The 24,228-nt window shown below is 34.9% G+C and overlaps 1 protein-coding gene across 18 annotated transcripts in view; it reads right to left on the minus strand.

The window, feature by feature from the left end:
- Nucleotides 1-943: 943 nt before the first annotated feature.
- Nucleotides 944-24,228, minus strand: part of LOC134531945 (leukocyte elastase inhibitor-like) — a 140,603-nt gene continuing 117,318 nt past the window's right edge. For 6 of the 18 annotated variants that reach the window (XM_063368013.1, XM_063368019.1, XM_063368022.1 and 3 more), the window contains exon 8: nt 19,227-22,885. In XM_063368013.1, coding sequence (XP_063224083.1) covers nt 22,749-22,885 — 137 coding nt within the window. In that variant the 3' untranslated portion in view covers nt 19,227-22,748. Of the gene's footprint in view, nt 1,351-13,593; nt 13,734-16,658; nt 16,818-19,226; nt 22,886-24,228 lie in introns of those variants that run through there. The other 12 variants (XM_063368011.1, XM_063368016.1, XM_063368020.1 and 9 more) reach the window with 3 other exon arrangements.

The raw sequence follows: 24,228 nt of genomic DNA on the forward strand, positions 1-24,228 counted from the left end.
TCCGCCAGGCCGCAGCAAGCTCTAAAACGTCAATAAAAGAGGCTCGTGAAATCGTCAACGTCGAGTTATCCTTGCAACAGCCTACCAATATCCCTCCTCACCAAACTCTCCCTCCAGGTCCCGCATTTCCCGGTCCCGGCCACGTTGGCCTGGACCCACACCTCACCGACGAGAGCAGTACGGGCATAACAGGACAATCACGTAAACGGGGAATCAGGGACCTAAAGCCGAGGGACGTCAAACTTTATAACTAGACACTTCACAAATCCCTTGAATAAAAATTCTTATGACAAATTAAGTCGGCTGAAGTCACAAAAAAAGTTGGTATTAAATATTACAGTATGATTAAAGTTACAATTGCTAGTTAAGTTAGATACTGTCAATGTTTGCCTTGAACTGCTCCATAAATATATTAAAATGGGTTTAAAATTACTATGGTGTGAACAGCATTACGAATTAAGATAGGCCCTTAGCTGTAGGGGGGAAACAATGGTTACTTCCCTTTCATGTCGGCATAGTTATGTCTTTGACTCGGGGTGATGCCTAGGGGTGCGTTCCGCCAGTGAGGTCTTGTTTAGCCTTATTGGGGAGGGGGGGTGGGTGTTGGATCAGGATTTCCTGCCGTGGGAGGTACGACTTCACCTTAAGTCTGGTAATTTTTTTTAAATGTTTTAAATTAAACATTGACACTTGAGTTTTGAAGATATACAAGTTTCAACATATTGTCAATATTTTAATATAAAAGAATTTAAGGCTTCTGATCTGTAGTGTGGCCATAGACATTGGCCACCACACAATGCAAACTTACCACTCCATACCTACCATATGTTGTCAAATCCCAGGTATCCGTCAGAGAAGGCAGTCAGAAACAAAATTAATGATTTAGAACTAGCATGCATTTATCAAGGAAAAGTGTGGAGTAAAACCAAATCTTAAAACATCCTACTTTTTAACAGCAATAAGAATTTATTTCATCCATGTTACATTTCTGGCAAGCAATTAACATTATAATTGGGTTTCAACACTGTGTTCGTAACACTTTAATAAGAAAAATTCACTAAATATATAAACAAGTTATTACAACAGACACTGGCAAAGAAAACTTCTCACTTTTTAACTGTGTACAGTTTGAGCAGAAAAGTGCCCCTAATTAGATAGACGTATTAAGTACAGTATAAAATAATAAAAGTTCCTGAATGTCACTCAGCATGTCTCGCAGTTAGGGCTTTGCATAGGCCCCCAAGAAGAGAGGATTTCTCGCTGCCCGATGCCAGAGAACAAAGACGAAAGGGTGGTCAGCCTCGAACTTCCTGGGTGGTGGAGGCAAGCTAAATGCCACGAACACAATACCTGGGAATCACACATTCGCAAGAAGTTAGCAACACACTAGTGGGACATTAAACATCACATACAAATGTGTGGCTGAATTCTAAAGTAAGGCAATAAAAATGCAGATTTTTGAAATTTAACTTGAACATATTTAACGACCTTTTAAAAGATAAAGTACTACATATATATATTTTTTAGTTGAAAGTATTTATCTAGGGAGATAATTACAAAAATTATTATACTGAATACAGAAGTGTTGTCAGGCTGACTAAAAAATATAAATCTTAACAAAAATGTACATAATTAGTCACTCTTTTTCTCAATCTAATTTTTGTGGGATTTTCATTTGATGTAAATAGTGCTTTTATGAGAGATTTTATTTCTTCTATCCCATAAATTTCATAATTCGCTACTTTTTAATGTGCAAATGTCCATTTTCATATTGAAATAATTTAGAAAGGAATATATTTCCAGACAAATCAGAATGTGAACAGTTCTTCCCTAGGTAGAGTGTTACGCTTAAAAATCAATTTAAACATTAAAATTAATATTAGATTATTTAATTTAATTTATAATCATTTTATTTATAATATTACTTAACTAGTACACACAAAAATGATCTAATGGATGCAATAAACTAAACTAAATTTCGCAAGGACTCAATTGCCAAGCAAACAATTGTCGCTTTTATTATCTGAGAATACATGAAAGGATCAAGTTTGGAGAATTTTGCTGGGATATATATCACAAATGACATATCGCACTTGTGTATGAGGATATAAGACGATTGAATTTTACAATAAAATAAAATAAGTTGACGCCGACCGCCAATGCTCCTCTATTCACATAGACCGCTATGCCTCATCAACGTCTCACGAAAGCGTGTGCACCGAACACGCTCGGGCGCACACCAGAGTGTAGGAAGTGCAAGGGAGCGAACGCCATGCAATTAGTGCCACATCGTTGGAGGAGACCGGCCGGGTGTGGCATATCCCTCTGCCGAACTATAAGAGTGTTTATGTATTTTTTTTCCACAGGAACACATTAGACTTTATTTTCAATGTTTAACACTTTATATTTTCCAAAATTATGTTTCATCGTGCGACTTGTCCCGAACCTGGCCGGTTCAGTTTCCCGCGAAAATCACGCGTTTTCCGCGGGAGGGCCGGCGGGGAGGGGGGGTCGCGCGCGGTGAGGGCGGCAGTATTCTTCCTGAGCTCACACAGGCCGGCAGCCTCCGCGCGTCACGGGACCAGCATTTTCTTTATTTTCACCGACATGTAATTTACCATAATTAATCAATTTTTAAAACCTTTTCCTTCAGTCCCTTGGTCGGTCTCGATTTATCGTGTGGTATGTAACTTAATTAATTAGTGCTCCAAGATGAGCATGCTACGTCATATGTAAGTACTGTGTAAGGACTGCCAGTCGGCTACTTAGTTTTAGCCTGCACGAGGCAGCCAGTAGGTACTACGTAATCAACTTTCTAACGCATCAGTATCTGGGACAGTTCCAGGACTCATGTAGCGTCACCGGAGTAGCGGGCCTACACGATCCTAGCCTAGTGTAATACGTAATGTTATAGTGAAGTGTGATCTTGCTTAGGGTTCTAGTTGTGTTATGTTTAGAGTGCGTATATGTAATCGTCGTGTCGTGTCAGAACTGAATGACCTTACCGGGTATTAAATTCACGAGCCGCCACTGAGAGAGTGGCTGCGCGTGTGACAATTCGTTTTGGGACAACCGTTACCGCCAGGAGGGGTAGCACCTTCTAAAGGGCTGTGCCGGATTAAATTAATACGTTATAACACGGTGTTTTCTTGGACTTATCAGGCGTCCCGAGTGGCCTTAACAGCTCGGGGGGCCCTGCTACGTCGAACCTCTGCCTCCCGCCACACGGCCGAACCTACCCCGAGATTCCGGACAGAACATAATACTACTAAATTCACACGGAGGTAGCGGGGTTCGTGTCAAGGTTAATATTTCAAATCTGAACAATTGAAACGGTCTGGTAAATTCTGCTACATTTAACAAAGTTTTTGACGGTATGTTTCATTATAAAACCATAATTAATAATCAAGATGACAATATTTATATCAAATATAAACAAAAATGTAATGTTTTGAGGGGGGGAAAAAAAGATGTAGACATCTCTAGCAGTTTAATTTTGTATATGATTTACTGTCATTAAATAGTGACTTTCTATTAAATCATACCACCGCATAGTTTTGTGTTATGAACAGAGTATTAACATGATTGTCTATGCCATTTTATCCGTGTTTTATTTGCATTCAAAACCTTTCATAAAAGTTTATCAATTAAAGCTTAAAGCTGTATGCACAATTGATAAAATTACGGGAAGCCTATGACGTACATTCTATATTGCACAGACCCGAATACTCATGTTGGCAAGCCTTCTTTTCACAGACGAGAGAGCCAAACCTGAAGTTCCCCGAAGTTCATGCTCGCTTTTTTTTTCCCGTTCTCTCTCTTTGTATAAACCGGTGTGGCATTAAATTTTGCGGTCGATTAGGATAGGTTAGCTACATTATAAATACTTTAAAACATCGTGGAAGGTTGGTTATATTAGGTAAGTATAGCTAAATTAAAAATACTGTAAAAGCATTTTATGGTTGCTTAGCAAATAACTTTTTAATATGTAGCTATCCAGGGCTAGGAAACCGTTTACATGATTTCACAGTATCTTTAATGTAGCTATCCTAACCAAATCAACCGTCCACAATGTTTTAAAGTATTTATAATGTAGCTAACCTAACCTAATTGATCATTAGTTATCATGAGTTGTATATTTATAATGAACAAAAATAAAACCGAAGATGCACGATAGGGCGTTTGGCTCTCTCGTCTGTGAAAAGAAGGCTTGCCAACGTGAGTATTCGGGTCTATGCAATATAGAATGTACATCATAGGCTTCCCTAAAATTACAGTAACAATAGATTGTGCGCACCAGATTTGACCACCATTATTTCAAACCTACTGATTCACAATAGCACATGTGACAATAGTGTGCGTGTGCGTGTGACTGTCCATGTGCATAGGAGGGAAACGAATAAATTAAATTTTGTTATGAATGCATGGCACCACAGCCAATGAGAATAGAGTAGGAATCAAGTTTTGTAGAGACTCGATAACTGTTTATAATTAACAACTACAGTTGCAAGAAATTTTCCAGATATGAGAATGATCAGGTGTATGTAATTCCTACTTTAAAAATTAATTATTGCTATTCCTTTTCAAATCACTAGATTAATTTAAGTCAATTATAACAATATGTTTCGTTGGTAGAATGGTATACTAAAAATTAGGCATAACCCAAGTTATTTTACATTTTGAAAGAAAAAAAAATATGTTCATAAATCGCTGGTCAGATGTCATGGGCTAATCTTTGCTAGTTAATATAGTTATTTACTAAAGCTAACGACAGATGTCGCATACATCGCAAAAGTTCATTGGCTGAGATTAACAGTAATATTTTAATTGTTAACCTGCTTCACACTTAGGTTATTTTTTTTTAAATTTGTGAACCTCAGAGATAAGAAAATTGACCAGATGGAACATAAACACATCGTTTAGATGAGGGGTTTGAATTTTGGTGGGAAAGGTGAGGGGGAAGTTTAGTGAATAACATCGTTGATTTTGCTATTTGATTACATTGCGAGTAGTTGAAAGTTTGTTAATTTATACATCGTTAATTTGGTTTTTGAGTGTTGTAGGTGAATCTGTTGTAATCTATAAAGCATGATATATTAACACGCAATTCTTCAGAACTTTCGACTTATTGTAATGTATGCACGTGTGACTTTTCGATTGCACATGGTGAAAGGGATGACTGTAGACAGCATATTGAATCAAAGAAACATGCGGGTCATTTTATAGCCATGATGAGCAATAAATCTATATCGTCGTTTTTTCGCTAGGGATGTTCGATATACATCGATGCATCGAAAACATCGATGTTTTCTATTTGATGCATCGATGACTTTCGATGTTTAACAATGTATCGATGTATTTCTTTCGATACATCGAAAAATACGTTTTTTTTTTACATTAAAAGAACGGTTTCGGACTAGGAAGGAATATTCTATGAAGTTTGTTTATATTTGTCTCTCTGTAATAGATCAAATACAAGCAATAGTTACGATTCTATTACTTCAACTGCGAATTATGAAAATAAATTACAAACCAAACCTGAGTGCAGGTGAATTGTAGTAGGTATTAATTAATGGCCCTATCGCATGATGTAAGTTTCGTTGCTAAATTGGAGGGATTAAGTGATTAAGATGTTTTGATCACTGGTTTTGTACTAGACCATTTTCGATCGTTGTTTGAATGTAAGCTAAATAAGGTTATTCAACCTCGCTGGACCATTGTGAATATAGAGAAATAATGTGACAAGAGTCCTATATTTAGATTAAAATTAAGCGATTTGACGTAGGTTAGCTCATAGGCCATAGAAACTAAAACTTATTTGTTTCCATGGTATGAACATAAGAGCTTTAAATAATTTACTACTTTTAAATTAATATGCACCTTATAAAAATTTTTGAGTGTTCATTGGGCTTGATAATGTTTATTTCTCGTGGGCAACTGTATTTTCTGTACGAACAGTGTGAAAAGGTTCGATTTTTATAACGTGTTTTGTTATTTTACAAGTACAGGGTATTATATCGTTTACCCATAAGGTTTATCTTTTTGTACAATTTAATGTCATCAGCATATAGTAGAATCTTTCAGTTTTTATTGATCTTGTAATGTAATTCATAAAGACATTAAATAGTAGTGGAGATAGATTACTGTCTTCAAGACAGTGTCTTGAGGGACACCCGACGTAATGTTAAAGTACGATGATAATGCATTAGCAACTCTGACTGATAATTTCTATTAGACAGATAGTTCGGCAACCAGTCTTAAGTACTGTTTGTCAATACCTAAAATGCATCATTGTTTTAAGAATAAGATTATGTTGGCATGTATGTATTAAATGCTTTGTTCATATCAAAAAAAGACAGCATCAGTTTGCTGTCTGGATCTGGATGTTATTTTACTATAAAGATCATTTACATAACTAAATAAATTTGTGAGAGTGGAACTTCCAGATTGAAATCCATGTTGATTTTCAGTAATCTTATTTTTCAAATGAAAATTGATGTGTTAAAATAATTTTTTCGAAATTTTTTTAAAAACTACATAATAAAGAAATAGGTCTGTAATTTGTTATGAATTGATTTTCCCCCCATTTTTAAATACTGATATCACAATTGTGTTTTTCCATGTAGGTATAGGGATAAGAGGCATTACTGAGGCTAGTGTTAATAATTGAGTGTATATGTCTCTCTACATTCTTTAATTATTATCAAATTAAGGATACTGTCAGATCCAGTAGCTTTATTTGACTTCAGTTTCTTAATGACCCACCTAATCAAACTCTCCGTAATCGGTGGCACAGATATGTTAATAACATTATTATAATTATCTCTAGCTGAAATTTTTAAGTCATCTGGTAGAGTGAATTTCCTGAAAATTTTTAATATGTCTTAGCAAAATGTTTACTAGATAGTTTATAAATATATAACTTATTTATGCCAATGTTTCTTTATGATGCATCGAAAACATCGATGTTTTTGTTTGATACATCGGAAAACATCGATGCCACATTACGATGTATCACATTGAAAAAAACATCGATGTATTTTCAGCATGCACATCCCTATTTTTCGCTACATCTGAAGAAACCAAAGTAACGAACGCAGAGTTATTGTTTACAAGTCCTTGTGCTTATCTTTTGTTGTTTGTTTACATGACAGTTCTTATCCAACCAGGATAAAAGCAAATAAAAAGACAGTTGTTCTAAAGTTTAACTTTGAATACTTTGAATTGAAGATTCAAAATTTCCACTAAAATTATTGACATTTCTTACATTTTCAGATGATTCTATTGTTCAAAAAGTATATATTTTTTCGATTCATTAATTTGCTATTTTTTTTGCATATTATTGTCCTTGTTTTATCTTGTTAGTGAGTCATAATGCCTCAGGAAAAATTTATTGTGCATGATTTACGCATTCTTTTTTCATATAATTGTCATTACTGATGGGTGTGATTGATTGGAGGTTGGCAGCTCTGACGTACACTCCAACACAATACATACAATATTCACTTAATAGTCATGCAGTATATCTGCACAGTATGAACCTCACAAATATATAAAATCAGTTTTTAGTGAATGACCACAATATTAACACTCAGCATTTTCACACGCGTCTTGAAATATTGTGATAAATGTTTTATAGACTTTCTCACCACTAAATCTATTTTCTCTCGTTACCCACACATCCCTTGGTCATCTTTGCGGAGCCGGGCTTATCCCAACCGCCTTAGGTTTAACCCTGCCACATGACCACGCCGCAGGGTCAACAATTACGGAACTGGCTGACTCCAGAGGTAAGCGTTTTAATTTAATGTAGCCGTGCATATGACTGCTGGCCCCAACAAAGACATTAAAGCACTCACAGAGCCTGTTCGAGCCGTAATTCAAAAACTTACGGGTATGGCCAACTCCATGCAAATCCCCAATAAGACTGCTGTTAGATGTAACGTAAGCACGTAATGCAGCAATCAGAAACTTTTGTCAGGGTAAAGTATAAGGTATAACGCATAGTGTAACACCCCAACGCATAGCATGCCAATAAATGCGAGAACAAATTGACAGTGATTTCCAGTGCCCCCTTACCTAAGTTAGGCATCAGCCAACCATGCTGCCTGAGGAGTGTGATACGACTTCTCTAGTTAGTAATTCAACCATCACCATGATCCTAGTGAACAAAGCTGGGGCCGACGACCCACCCAACAGCTGCATAAGTTAGCCTGGCACCCTCCCGTAAAGAAAATAAAATTTTTAAGCTGTAAATATGTAAAGCTGATTTTGAATTTTCCATGAAAAACAATTTAAACATGCTATAGATACAAAAATATCATTATCCTGAAACATGTTGAATTCAGTTAAGTTCTGTTACATAGTTGAACAGTAACGAGATTCTGCAAGATAGGAATAGTCTCTGTCGTGGGCCTTCACTAATCAAAATTCCCGCGCGTCTTGTTTAAGAAAAACAAAGTCCCGAAGTAGGCCGAAGGTGAAGTCTTCGGGCGTGTTCGGGTAGGTCCTCAACTCTATGTGGAACTTAGGCTTCCCCTACTCAATAGTCACGTGCTTGACTCAATGTTTAAAACTTTAGCGCAATTATAAAATAAAGTAATTTTAAAAGGGTCTAAAGTCATTTCATAAATTGTTTTATTAAGGCGAGTGTGCCAGTTAATATTGTTTAAATGTAATGTTTTTCTATTATGTACGGTTTTTTTTGTGCCCCTCCAACGAGTTTTTACTTCCGGCAGTATTCATCAGGCCATGGCACAGGGTGGATACGATACGGTTGATCTGCAGGGATCATTGAACTTGTGCCTATGATCTTTTCAGTGTGGTAACTATTATTCCCATGCGTCCCTGGTTCGTTTTTCAGTGCAGGGCCTATCCCGACAGTCTTACAACTTAACTACACCGCGAGGTCAACAGCTTATGGGAAATGCCGACTGGAGAGACGTTTTTATTTATAAGTCATGCATGCGGCTGCTGGCAAAAACAAAGGCGTTTAAATCAGCTTTAAAGTATGTAGATTAACGGCTCTAAAAGCTGAGTCTGATTCAACATATATGTTTGGCTTTCTCCAATCAAAACCATCCTCTAGCAAGACTGCCGCTAAGACATAGTAATTAAAGCTAGGTGTGATTAGTGTAACGTATTTAAGAAGTAACAGCGCAGTTTGTTACCAGAACCACCTTAATGTAGAGTGTAGACTAATAGCACCTAATGAAACTCAAGTGCTCCAAAAACCATCTGTCATTTACAAGTTTTCCATTAAGCATAGTTAGGAATCATGCATTATGCTGGCCAGGGATTGTACTTCTGTGTTAAGTTAAATGCTTGTCTTTGACCCTAATGATAAGCTGGGGCCGTCGACCCACACAACAGATAGCCTGGCACACTCCTGGATGAATTCAGCCATCCAGCACTAAGCCCACCCCTGGTTTTGACAACGAAACCACGGGTGATGGCAAAACCTTTGGCTTCATACATACCTAGAAAAAACTAATTACCCTCAAAAAAAAATTAAAAAGTTATGGTTAGTTAAAATTGTTTTTAACACTTAGGCCTGGCCATAATTGGACTGTTTAACAGTGCCTCAAAATGCCCATTTTAAGATCAAATCCCCGGATGAGATGTCGCCATGTGTGGTAGTGGGACAATATTAGGATAGAAGCAATGTCAAACCAAGAAGGCCCCATCCCCCCCCTCCCCTTTTATGAATGATTGCCGTCATCCATCGGGGATGACAATAATTGTAAGGCAGATTCGTTGCCTTCACATTGAAAAGGGGACAGTTTAGCGTTCTTTACTAAGAAAACATGCCGAGTTGTTTCAGGGCCCTGCAACCTCGCTGGGTTTAAGAGTAGGTACCAGTCTTAACGACAGATATGTGGAAATACAAGCAGATGCATGTTGTGTCAGGTCTCCTGTCCTATTACAGCTGATGTTGGCCCAAATGAAGTGGAACTGAAGTTCCCTAATCCTACAGTATCATCACCAAGCAAGGCTTGGGTGCTGCAGTAGGAAGAATCAGTAACAGCTACAGTGATGTAGCCAGGGGGAGGTCTGTGGGGTCCAGACCCGTCCCTTCCAGGATTTAAAAAAAAAAAAAAAAAAAAAGACAGAATAATGAAATTATAGCCATTTAGCTACATAAGATTACAAATATATTATTGTGGAAGGATTGTTGTAATATCTAGTGGACTACAATAATGTATTTCCTCCCCATTAGAGCCCAAAATGTCTCACACTCAGAAGTGTCAGGAATTATTTTTTCCAAAAGTCTATATTTAATGACTATTTACACACTTGATACTATAGTCAGTTATTAAAAAAATTACATAAAAACCATTGAATAAAATTATCAACTTCCTTTTCTCAAGCAAAATCATTTCCTAAATTTCTATGTATATAAGTTCTAAAAGCCTACCATTCCCTGAGATTTTAGTACATTCATCAATATTCTTTTAATACTCAATTATATATAAAACTTACTCATAAAAAAATTGATATAAAGGTTTTACTAGACTGCTTCCACAAAATCCTGGCTCCGGCCCCAACAGAAAACAGCTAAAACCGTTACGAAGGGTTAGGCTGGGTGTTTACACATGCAGTGTTCAGTTCAGTGGTGGTCCTGGGCTTAGCAGGGCCCCGGGCTATTTATTTAAATGGAAACCTGGAAAATTTGAATAATTCACTCTCTAAAACAAAATTTTAAGTCAACATGGAACTTAAAATTTTGACAATGATTTTGCCAATTTATCTTTAAAAAATTTTGATATCCTTTCCTGATAAATTATCCTAGGATAAGTTTTATAAATGGTTACAATCAAATTCCAGTGGAATTGCGTAATTATACGTGGCACTAAACACTTTACAAGTTTTTCTAGTACCAAGTCATGAATAGAAATTTGTATTGACCAGAACTTTAAGTTTACGTGCTGGTGAAATTTTAATTTTCAATTTCTCATTAATGTTCTTATTTTTAGCAGGACACTAGATAAATAAGGGAAATAAAAATGAAAAAACACCGGCACAGGGCCCTGCCCTGAAGTCGCCCCTGGGCCAGTTCATGGTAAAGGGAGAGGAAGGGTTGGCTCACCTGCTCTACCAAACATAGCATGTATTTTGATTTGTAACATTTTAGCTCTCGGTAAACTGCATTAGGTGAGATTAATTTCATGAATGCTACGGAAATGTGTAACAGGAAGTAGGGAGAAGCGTGTGCCATTCAATTTTTCGGTGCAGCCTACATACAGTTGGCGCTTTTGTGCTGAAGCTTGTCAGTGAGCGAAAACATTTCCATGGTATTTGAAAAAAGGGAGAAAGGGGAGAAAGTGAAAGAAGAGACGGCTGTTCCGCCAACAGTAGTCTTGAACAGCACAACATTGCCATGTGGCTTTTCTAATACATTGTAAACACGGTGTGAAATAAAAATGTACAATACTTTTAAAAAAAATCCAGTAATATAATTGTGTTATTAATACACATGTGTTAATACATAGTTTGTAATACAATTTCAGTCCTGAAAGTTATTTGTATAAAGTGAGTATTAATACACTGTAATTGAAATATGAGGTTTTTAAATTTTAAAATTTGAGGTTTATTCGCTTTAAAGCCATGTTTGTAATCCTTTTGAAAATGGTACAAAAGAAATTAACAAATTAATATTAAAACAAATAATTTCTTTAATAATATTATTTCTGAATTCATAAGATATTATTCATTTTTGAATTTACAGTAAGTAATTAAAGTAATTGTGAGAGGAAAAATTGCAAACTGGAGGTGTAGAGCAAAAAAAAGGTTGCTCATAACTCTACTCAACGTAACTGGGATTTTGCCCATTACCGAGGTTAGATGTTAAACATTACTGGCAAGTACTGAAAGACTCTCTCACCTCATTTTTATTATGTATTTGTATTTCTATTTCTTAATAAGATGCAGGTAAATAAGGTTTTTGTTTTTAAATTGTGATTTATTTACTGTCTTTCGTGTTCATAAAACGATAAAACTTTATCTGAACTGAAATTCATACGTGTAAATATCAATTAAATCAAAGGGTCCTAGTTGTACGAATCAGTAAGGTCAATAACAGACCTTTTTCCACACTTCTCTTTAACTGCTATGAATAGTCCTGAATAAAAGAACTTTGTTAAACGTTTATCAGCAACAGATATGAAAGGCTATTGTAGTTCAACTGCATGTGTTGGGTTTTTGAAAGGGAAGTAACCATGGCCAGAGCCATGGCCATCAAGAGAGTGGGACAGAGGGAAGGGGGGCAAAGTCTTTAGGGCACCAGAGATGTCCAGTTTGGTTTTGAGATTTTTTTTTTTTGTAGTGCATCATAGGACAATAATTACAAGAGTATCGCTAATCAAGTTCATTGGAAACATGACGAATCATGCAACAAGTGCACAGAAAATGGTTACGGTAACATTTACTATCGTTACATTTTTATTTGAACTGTGGATTTTGAAAAATTGTACATTAATTAATGGTGGGGGGGGACCTGATAAAGTTATTTGACCCTGGGCCGTGATCACGTCTGGCACGGACAGTTACTAGGAGTTGACTTTACAGTACTTTGATGGGAAAATGAAAAAAATTTGTGCTGTTTTGCCAGAACTTGAAATTGAGCATGATAGGCTTACTTGTATTTTTTTTTAAATCAAGGGATATATTTCAGTATTTCACTCTTCAAACCCCATATTTTGTTTGGAGTAGCTTAATATAATTCTATGTTTGCAAACAATTTTTTGCATGGAAACTTTGGATTTTTGTAAAAAATTTTCCACATTAAATTTATAACTTCAGAATTACATTGAACCTTGTTGGTCCATACCCTGCTAGTCCGAAAACCCGACTAATCTGAAAAAATAGGCAAAAATGAAAAATGTACTGGTGAGTAAATATCAATGACAAACTCATACAGTTTTTTTAAATACATAGTATATTTTACAGATACGTGAAGAATAAAGCAGTTAGGGGCCTACATGTTGTAAGTGTTATTGATTCAAATAACCACACACAAAAATTATTGCCCATAATATTAATGGGTATATGTAATATATGGGTAATGTAATATGCAATGTAATACAGTACTTTAATTAATATACAATTTTCTGCCATATTTGGGCTTACAAATATTTAACAGTGAATTAAGCCAAGTAATTCAAAATTTTCTCCAATCCAAATAACATGTTTGAACTAGCGAGGTTCGACTATATTTACTTTTATTCGTTTCAGCGTGTTCACTGTGTTTATATGTGATTGTATGTATGTGCTTAATTTATAAGTTACAATGATAATGTTTACATTGGCAAAACAAATACCTATAATCATATTATGCACAGTTTTTGCATTTCTGGCAGGTATGGTGGTGCTTTGTAGGTTATCTTGTACCGCAGTTTTGTTGTAAAAAAATGGGTCGGTGAAAGAGACAAAAGATATTAAACCTGAGGGGTTGGTCCAGAGAACACAGGAAACAATTTTTTGGTATGTCAGGAATGATAAATGGCTGGCCAGATCATAAAGGTAATGGCAAGAAAAAACCATAGAATAATACTACTCTACAAAACAAGAATTTCTCATTGCACGCAATCTTACCATAACTCACTGCAGTTTCGCATGTCGTCCTAGGAACATTGCAACCTGCAATGCCTCATTCCATACAAGGAACATGAACGGGTGATCAGCCAGAAACTGCTTTGGGGGCCGTGGCATGGACTTTAAGACCATTACGAGTCCTGAGTGAAACACAACCACAAATACTGCTCAATGAAATATGTGGAAAGAACCTATTCTGCACAAAAACAGGTACAGAATGACAGTTTGTTTGAAGGAAGAACATAAGGAAGCCAACGTGTCTAAAAAGCAACAAGTAGTGACATAGGCTATGCATAAGCTTGTGCAAAAAAAAAAAAAGACTCCAAAGCATTATTTTTAAAGATGTATAGCCAACAACAGAGCACAATAAACCAAACACTAAGTTTTTTTAAAATATGTAATGGGGTTATGTGTTAGTTTCAATCAGGTTGATCTTAATATAGTTACAAAACCTATATATATATATATATATATATTTTTTTTTTTTAAATAACATTTGGTGAGAAATTACTAGGTTTGCTTATTTGGTAGAATTAAATGATAGATTACTGTTGATTATATTTATGTTGAAAATGCAGTAATTTGTAAAAAAAAATATTGAACACCCAAAAAAAAATTTAGGCTGACTCCTACACCCAGTATACTTGATTTTCCAACACAGTAAAAGACAAAAAAAAAACTTTTTAAAAATCTTTGCACGCAAATGTCTTAGACATGTGAAGAATAGTTGGTTTTACAATATTTCACACTATAACTCAACTGAGATATTTGAATAAATGCAAGTTGAACTATCCACCGATACCAAGAATCCAGAAAAAAAACAGCAGTTAATCATAAGGATATTTGTTGATGTGTAAATAAGACAAATGTTCTGATGTGTTTTAATTCCCGGTGGGTCAGGCAGAGAAAGCAGGCACTCCACGTGAGTAAATAGGATTATGATGCCGTATAATCTACAAGAAAATTGTAGAAGTGTAATTAAGGTCAGAGTTTACGCAAGCACGAGCAGAAAGCATCGCTGAAAACAAGATACATCGACTGAGCTAGTTATGAGCAATGGTGGGACGAGAGTTCTGGGAGCAAAAGTCCAGGAGCTGTCAAGCAACAAGTAGAACCATCAAGGGTGGGGGGAAGGATTCTAGTGCGAAAAAAGAAGGGTCCGGTTAAGTTTCAAGACTTTTCATGCAGAAGTTCACCCTGATGAGGTCGAAAATTACGAAATCAATTGCCAATAGAATTCATTGGAAGCCCTACAACTTTTTCAATATGCAAAGGTAATGTTTACAGTCTTTAGGAGAGGTTTGAAAAGTTGTGCATTGAATTGGTTTCTCTCTATGGCACTGACAACAAGCCTACAGAAACCTACTAGGAGAGATGAGTAGGACTCAAAAACTACTGCAGGCAATCAATGTAAACTGCAATTAGTTGACATGCAAACATGGTTCAATCATTTGGTCTCCTGTTTTGTTGAAGTCTGCCTGTGTTACATTGGTCCTCTGCAGTACCACACCATATAAATGCCTCTTGCCTAGCTTGAGAAAACAGAGATGGCACTCACAAGGTGTAACTGAACAGGGGTTAGATGGGGTAGGTCTGCCAGTTCCAATTTTCTCAACCAGTAAAAAAATGTGTACTGCAACATTGATCCATCCTCACATACTTGACAATTAGCTCATGCTACACACATTTTGTTAGTCAAGACCCATGCTGGTTTCGGGCATGGCTATATGTGTTTTGAAAGCTAAAATATTTGTTTATATTTTATAGATAATAAACGTATTAAATAATTTGAAAAGTGCAAATACATTTTTAAAAAAAATTTGCAAGCATGTTTTGTCAATGAATAATTATTGTACATTATGATTGTCAATCTCGCCCTAAAGGTTATTTTCATTGACTGTGATTACCCAACTCTTCATAGCAAAAATTCCTAGTTGTGAATATGTTTAGCTTCTAACCAGACTATCACATAGTCTTGGGGAACTATAGACATGCCATTATTCTATTGCAAATAAGAGTTTTCCAAAATTGCCAAAAGGCAACTTAACCGAGAGACAAATTTATTCCATCAGCAGACTTTTGATAATCCCACAGACAGGAATTCAAAAGATATTTTTACTTGTTAGATTGTGTTACCTGTAGTAGTAGTCATATTAGTAGTAGTGTGCATCTATGTCTCCCTCCATCTCTCTCTCCATCTGTCTGTGTGTGTAGCCCCCCCCCCCCCCCTCCCCGCAGATGTATGGGGAAGCATAAATACAATCATATATATATCTCCATGAGAACCTATAACCCCATAAAGTGAATCATTTCTATAAAATTTAGAGCACATGGATTTGTCAAAAACAAATTTATGGTCACAATTTTTGTTGCCAAAGTAATTAATAAAAATTGTAATAATTACGACACTGGTTTGAAGTCAATTCTTTTGTTTAGAAGTAAAATTGCAACTGCTGGCACCCAAGCAGGTGTTAGGAAACAGTTAAGAGGCAGGCAATCAATACATAAGTTACATATATTATACAAAAGCTTATGGACAGCACCTGTAACTTACTTTGCATCAGTCTTAGTCAGTAAAAGTAAAATTAACAACCATTCGCGTAATGTGATTTTACATGCAAAACAAGTTTGTATTAGATTTTTTTTATTATATATATTTACAACCAAGTACCAACAAAATCTCATCATACTCAATTTGTTATTAGTATGAAGATGCCCTAAAGGCCCCCCCACACATGATCAGTCCAGCTCCCAATTTTGACTGACTGTGGATTGAACTGAGGCCCTCTGCACTCACATCAGTCAGGGTACCGAACAGTCCGAACTGACAGTTTGAACTGCAGTTGCTGTTGCTGTTGGATGTATCGTTTCATCGTGGAATATGGAAGAAACTTTTGAATGTTGCAATTACATTTACACTTTTAGAACAGGAAAACAAATTCTCGAGCCCACGGTCAGATCTGATGGGAAGCCACCAGCTTGTCGGTCCATCAGCTCCGACTGATCACGTGTGTGTGGGGGGCCCCCGAGACGTCGCTGCAAGCCCCGGAGGAAGCACGCCTTACCTTGGTCGCCACGCGCCGGCTAGCGAAGGCGAGCGACGCGCCCCATGAAGAGAGCCTGGCGGGACGTGGCGAGCCGCAGGAAGAAAAGGAAAGGGTGATCTACAAGAAACTGCTTACAAGGCCGAGGCAGCTGCAAGCTCATGGCCTCCATAACGATGCCTGGTTCGGGAAGAGAGAAGTGTCACGCATGCAAACTGTTAGTGTCATGCAGGCCCCAGGAACAAGCTCAAACACAAAATTAAGCATTCATGATTCATCATCTACTTGTGGTTTATTTTTACAAGCATTTATGAGAATTTTCAAGTAACTATTCTTCAAATAAAATAAGTTGATTTAACAACATTTTCAATAGTTAAATTTCTTGCTCATATGTAAGCTTAGGAAAAAAAAAATTGTTGTGGCAGCAGGACTTGCCATTAAACTTATCCAATTATAGTTTATAAAATGCAAAGGTGATGTGATGTGATGTGGAACTGAACCAGGGCTTATGCCAAAGGCAGCATGCAACACTGAGCTTAAGTATATATGTAGTATTGTGTTCACAACCCCCTCCCCCCCCCCCCCCAAATAAAAACTTAACTTTAAACTTATATTTAGTTCTTATCTAACAGGAAGTAAAAAGGTCCATAAAAGAAAACACTATACTATTATGTAATAAAAAAAAATTAAATGACACTTTTCACAATAAATTAATGATAAGAATAAAATGCACTCGCTAAACTAATTTATAAGCAGATGTAGAGTAACCTTTACAGGTGACACTGATCCATGACTTTAGGTCAACCAACTGAAACGAATGACTAGGGTAGAAACACATTTGTAAAATAGACAACAATGGAACAAGAGGACAAAGCAGCTCTAAGTAGTGTAGTGCTACTGAAAGCAAACAAACATGTATCAGTTAAAAAAAGCGTGAAACACTGGAAACCTGAACACACACAACCAAAATAAGAGGTTGTCACCAAAGGAAAAAAAAATTATGCTTTGTCTTAAATCACCGGTTGATGATGGGGAAAGTGGAAATGCAGCCTGCAGAAAAATTAACAAAAATAAGAGTATTTTTTTGAGGCAGGTTTGCTAGTAAATACACTTAACCAGCTTGCTAAGCTTAAGCCATCCCCCAGTTAGTAGTAAAAATAAGAAATACTAACCACTGCCTTTCAAAACTGAAGCATTATGGTCTAATATATGATTTTATTGGCTATTTAGAAGTATATGCAGGTACTTTAAAAAATTTTATTGGGAAAATTTTTACATGAAAATATGCCAATGGTTTCTTTAAAACCCTTATGCAATAACTTTTTATGCCAATTGTTTCAATTTGACAAAGGATTTTTTTGTTGTTGTTATTCCTATATCATAATCAGAAAACTGGTATAACTATGCTGGAAATTTGAAAAAAAAGAAAAATTTTATGTACAAAATGTTTAAATTGTTAGAAAGTCCACAAACAGAAAAGTATTTGAAATAAATATAGAAATAAGATGGAAGTTATCATAAACTCTGTTAATGTATGATGGCAGTTATTGTGTAAACAACTGGAAGCATTACAGAATATTAGACGATAGCATCGAGGCAGTCTTGCGAAAGACAAGGTTACTATGGATGGAAGTTGGCACAAATGAGTTGGATGCCCTTCCTGCAAGATACATAGCCATCATGCTGGAATCACAATAGTGCGACGACAAGGCTGCAATGACACAACAAAATATTGCATTTATATAATGAACATGTGGTTTTTACCCACGCACAAAAATTAACTATTATATATTATAAAATATCTTTTACTATTACACACACACCAAACACATGACAGTCATTAATGTTTATATATTCAAATTTAACATTCATTCAGAAAAATCACTGCACAGGAACCAAATTAAAATATTTCACAAATAAATGAAATAAAACCTTAAAAAATACACTTATAATAGCAATACCAATGCACCAAATAAAAACCATATCTTGATAGTCACATTCTGATGCTCATTTCAGTATGTTGTGCGCATAATAAGATGGAAAAATCTTATTAGAACGTCTGTTACACCTGCAGATTTTGTCGCTTCACAGATAGGAAATTATTTCCTGGTGTCCACACAAATCTGTAATATAATTTCCCCGACTACTCAAAATACAAATTTCCCTGACTAATCTTCAAAAAAAGTTTTATCTATTTTGCAATTTTCTGAAAGAAATAAAAAAATACAGTCCCCCCCCTCCCTAAATTACTATTATCAAGTAATTTCAATGACTTTTTCAGTAAATTCCCTGACGACAAATTTCAACTTAAACTTTTCAAGGCATTGCACCAGCAGAGCTTTTGTGATTCCATCACTCATTGCCAGCTTGAAGAATTTACAGAGATGTTTGATTGAGAGCAAAGCAACACCAGAACCAAGACTACGGAGGAACTGAAAGAAGGCAGAGAGAACGAGAGGACCCTATATCTGCCCCTGGAACTGTGGACTAGTGACTGAGCGATCCAACAAATACCAGAACAAGAGCTGCAGTAATTATAAACTCATGAGGAAGTTCACTGCTAATACTACAGAATTTAAACACAACAAAAACTAGAAACCATTTTTATTTGTAAAATATACATGAATTATATCATCACCACCTCCTAGAAATACATACAAATAAACTGTTGTGCATACAATTTTATTATTATGACTAAATATTTCACATACAGTATATTTATTTTTTATACATTACTTTTTGATTTTCATAGTTATTACTTGTTTCTTCCTTTGATTTCATGTTCATGGGCAGCAGTTTTATATAATTAATTTTGTGTAAAAATTACTTGATGTAAACTTAAAAAAAAATAATAGAATTTTACTTAATTGATCTTTTAAGAAACATTGTGTAAGATCAATTAATACTACTTAAATTTTCAAACATTAATATAAAAACAGGTAAAGTAAATTTTATGTTATGCAACAAACATCAATAAAATAAATATAGCAAAATACATTAATTAAAAATAAGTTCTCCATATTGTGTAACTTTCACTATCAAAAAATAACTATTTTTGTGCTAAGAGAGACTTTCTACATACCTATATACTCAATGGCTTCATTCTACATGGCCCATGTAATGATAATCTATCACATTCTGCTTTTTTACAAAGTTATGTATATCAAACATTAACATAAAGTAAAACAATATGCCGGTAAATTAATAAATTAAATATTAAAAATTATAATACCAACAGAAAATATATTACGATTCATCCAAGAATTTACTTACAAAAAAAAAGCTTCTTTTCCATCTTAAAATGCTAGTTGTCTTTGCTAATTTTTATAACCGTTATTAAAACTTGTATGAAAAGCACACACTTTGATAATATTTAAATAAATGCAAATTTAAATATACAAATATAGTGTTTATATACAACTTACAGAACTACAAAAAAATTGTTTAGACAGATAAACATTATATATAACTCCATGGCATAAAATGGTATTCACTAGACTGTACAAATAGCACATATAGTTATTCTCTACCAGTAAGTATTCATATGTTTAGAATTCTACTACAATCAGTCATTCTGACCATCCCAGGACAGTATTAGCTTCACTGTAAAAACTAAAATTCATTTAGCTAGAAATTTTTTTTTGTACATAAAGAACATATCATCCATAAAATTGTATGAAAAGATAGATTAATAGTTATATACTTTGAAATTTAAGAACAGGTTTAATGTCTACCAAATGCTTATAAAGTAAATATGTTGGCAATAGTTTTTTTTTGCTGAAACAAGCATAAAGAATAAAGAGCATCACAGCACAAATGTACTAGTGTGGCCCATAGCAAGTACTTTTGAATGTAATAAAATGTTAAACCTATGAAACCATTACCCAAAAATTAAGAATATAATAAAACTAACAAAGTTTTTGTTTAACAACAGTATGTAAACAACATTATCAAAAATTTCTTTCATCGACATCAGCACATGCATAATTATGACCAAAAAATGCTGCTTGATTGTCGAAAATAGACTAGATCAAAACTAACTACTTTGCTCATATAAAGAGTAACTCTGAACTCCAGGTTACAATGTAGAGTGCTGATTCCTCATGCAAGATTACATTATTTTGTACCACAATGCATTCCTAGAATGTTCTTATTGAATTTAAATTATATGACCCATAAATTTTAATAAATTGCAGTTTTTAATCCAAAACAATGCTATTCCTAAAATCAATGCATTTTTTCTGTGAAGAAGTTTTCATCTAGGTATTTTGTAATAAATCACTCAAAATATTAATTTAAGGGTGCGTAACTCCCCTCAACATACTGAATCACCCGCTATGCTTGGTTATTATTCACCCAGGATGATTTATCCACATGTTCCATTTCTGAAGTATTAAAATTTGAATTTTTTTAAGCATATTTTGCCACAAGACATATGCTACAGTATTTCTCACGCTTAAATTGAAGTACAGAGTAAATGGCACCCACCATTGCCTAATTAGTTAAAATTAAAATTTTTATTTTGTAAAAATTAAAATTTTTGTCATTCTTCAAAACAAAAGATTAGAGAAAAAATAGTGGCCTGAAATTATACACATTAAGTCATAGACAAAACATATAGACATGGAATAACAAAAATTTTTTAGATAAAAATGATATTACTTTATAGACCAAGTTAACTTATATAACACATGACATAGCTTTTAAAACCCTACTCTACACCCCCATGTATATTTTTTTACCTGGAGCTGAGAATCACCCTGGATAAATAATCACAGTGTCTACGGATTAAAGCATGTTCAATAATCATATTTCATATAACATAATAATTTTTCCCAACAGAGCTGTGCCAAAAACACTCAACTAATCCTGACAACTATTTATCAATTAGTAGCTCTTAGTTCTTCCTGCACTAATTTTATTCTCCCACAATAAATGAGTACTTTGTAATTTACGTAAGACTTATTCACTTGCATCACATACTTCCAGGTTTTCCTCAATTATAGTTTTTACTATCCTGCCAGCCACAACATTTCTCACCTGATCACAAAATAGCAAACTAAATGCAACTTCATTTATAAGAGTTACAAAATCATATCATAGAAAAATACACAATAACTTCTAATTCTGTATTAAAGTACATGCTCCTGAATACAAGCATATTATTTTTAATAGCTATCAATTTACCTAACAATTGCTATAGACAAGATTTCATGATTTTCTTTTTAGGTCATTAGGTTATTGTTTTTATTTTTTATGAACTTTGTTTATTCATAAAAATAGCAATATTTGCAACAAATACGACACTTGCTTGTTCAACGATACTTACTTCACCAAAACAGTGTCTTTTGACTGTCACATGATGCACTTTTACAGTATAATAATTTTTTAATAAGCATGTCTAACTACTGGTAACAACACAAATAAATCAGCAAGTATATGTGCATTTGTAAAATGTTCCAATGTTGTAATGTAAAAATTAATTACTAACAAGTTGCAATATAAAAAAAAATTTCCAATCTATTTAGTACATACATGTTGGTACTAACTTCATGCTAAATAATTTACATTCACTGAATTTAATATACTAAAAGAATGCATTTTTTTAATGAGTTGACTTTTAATCAAATATGCTGTTTAATTTCATGATTTTTTGTTGCACTTGGTTTTATATGGTGTATTATTGACATGCTTTTCGAAGTTATTTTGGCTCTATTGCAATTCAATGTGCAATCTTGTCCCTAACAAGTACACACAATACTATAAAATACAATATTATTTACTACATCAAGAGAAACTTTTATTATGTGCACTTTGCACTAGTTTATAAAAAAAACCAAACTTTGTTAAGGCGATACAAAAGCATCTCATTCCGATTTTCCTATTTTTTTAATGCATAAAAATATTATTGTCTGCGATACCTAATTCACAAAGCAGAATCACGTGATGTTTATATAACTGTAAGCGAATGTGATGTTTTGTCCATGTTTCAGGTAAATATTTTTTTTCCTTGTTCTTATGGTATACAGCAAGTAGAAATGTGGTTATTGTAAGCAAAACACGCAACATGTCTAAGTAATGCCACCCTAGCCACTGCGGCTGTGGCACCGCTCACGGCTTGCTTAGGCTCGCCACAAACAAAATCGCTCTAGACATCTTCTCAAGCAGCACCACGAGAAACGGGTGGTCAGCGGTGAATGTCTCCGGGGGATGAGGAATTAAGACAGTGCGAGTCATCATTAAGACACCTACAAGCACAGCATTGAATCAACATTTATGACCTTGACTCTATAACCATTCCACCCAAAAACACATCTGCCACAACACCCACTGATGGGAATCAACAAACCCTCGGGTAGGAGGGAAGGGGGGGGGGGGGGGGAGCGGATACTAAAAGTACATGTTAGGTCACAACTCAAACTGCAATCTCTGTGACTGTTTCACGTGAGATGCTGTTTATTTTATTTGCTTGAGCAACAAGACCGCCAGCAAGGCAACCGACAAGGAAGCTATCAGAGTCTTGGTATAGCCTAAGCCATTGAAACAATATTTTTTGAACAATAGCAGTCTGTTAAAACTGAAGTCAATTGAACAATTGAACAGCCATCTGATAAATTGAGTATTTAAGTAGTCTTTAAACTCACTACCATAACATATTTTTTTTATATTTTGGGAGAAAATATTTAAAGTCAACCCTTCATGCCACTATGAAATTGCAAATTAGGGAACATGAAAAAAAATCAAATAGCGAAAATAGGAATTTTTTAATTTACTTTCAATTAAATGCTTACCACGTTACTTTTCAAGCCAGGTGTCCTGACAATTGTCTAGCTCTTGGTGCTCAAAATGATAACTGTAACTGACATTCGTGAGGGCTTGACTGTATCCAGGCAAAACCAAAAATATTGACTGGAAACCACATTGGAGGTTTTATTCCCTGCCCTGCAAATGTTCACCCACACAAGAATTTTGGCCCAGACAAAAAAATTGGACTTCATTATAATTTTATTAAAATTCATATATGATTTATATATGAAGTAGCTACACCGATATAATAACCCTAAGAATAAAAAAAAAAAAAAAACGAGACAGTTGCAGCGATAAAAGCAGAAACATCTACAAGACCAGCGGTCTAGTAAATGGTTCCCAAAATGTGATTCGCAGGGTCACAGGTCTGTGAGTCAGGACAAATGCCATATATAGCAGGCACAATTATTGTCAAATAACTTTCTTTGAAGGAGTTAGGGTTCCGCCAAAAGAAAAGTCTATCATAGGTTTGCCTGGCCGAAAAAAAATGGGGAACTGCTGTACTACAGACAACCAAAACATAGACAGCATGATATCAACAATGTTACATGGTTACACCACAAATCACAAAGCAAACGTAACTACATAAACCAAGACCAAATAATTCAAAAGAAAAATAAGAAAAATAAAAAAATAATAAAGCAGCCATCAATGTACCATCACAGAAAAAATAAAAGCAAATACAGCAACACTAAAAATCAATAATAGCTAAGAATATAAGCATTCAAACAAGCTCTCAGTCATCTGTTTTAGAAGACCAGCACTCGTAAAATACTTTACTTAA

The sequence above is a fragment of the Bacillus rossius genome, chromosome 5 (assembly GCF_032445375.1).
Source record: "Bacillus rossius redtenbacheri isolate Brsri chromosome 5, Brsri_v3, whole genome shotgun sequence".
NCBI classification, from domain to species: domain Eukaryota; kingdom Metazoa; phylum Arthropoda; class Insecta; order Phasmatodea; family Bacillidae; genus Bacillus; species Bacillus rossius.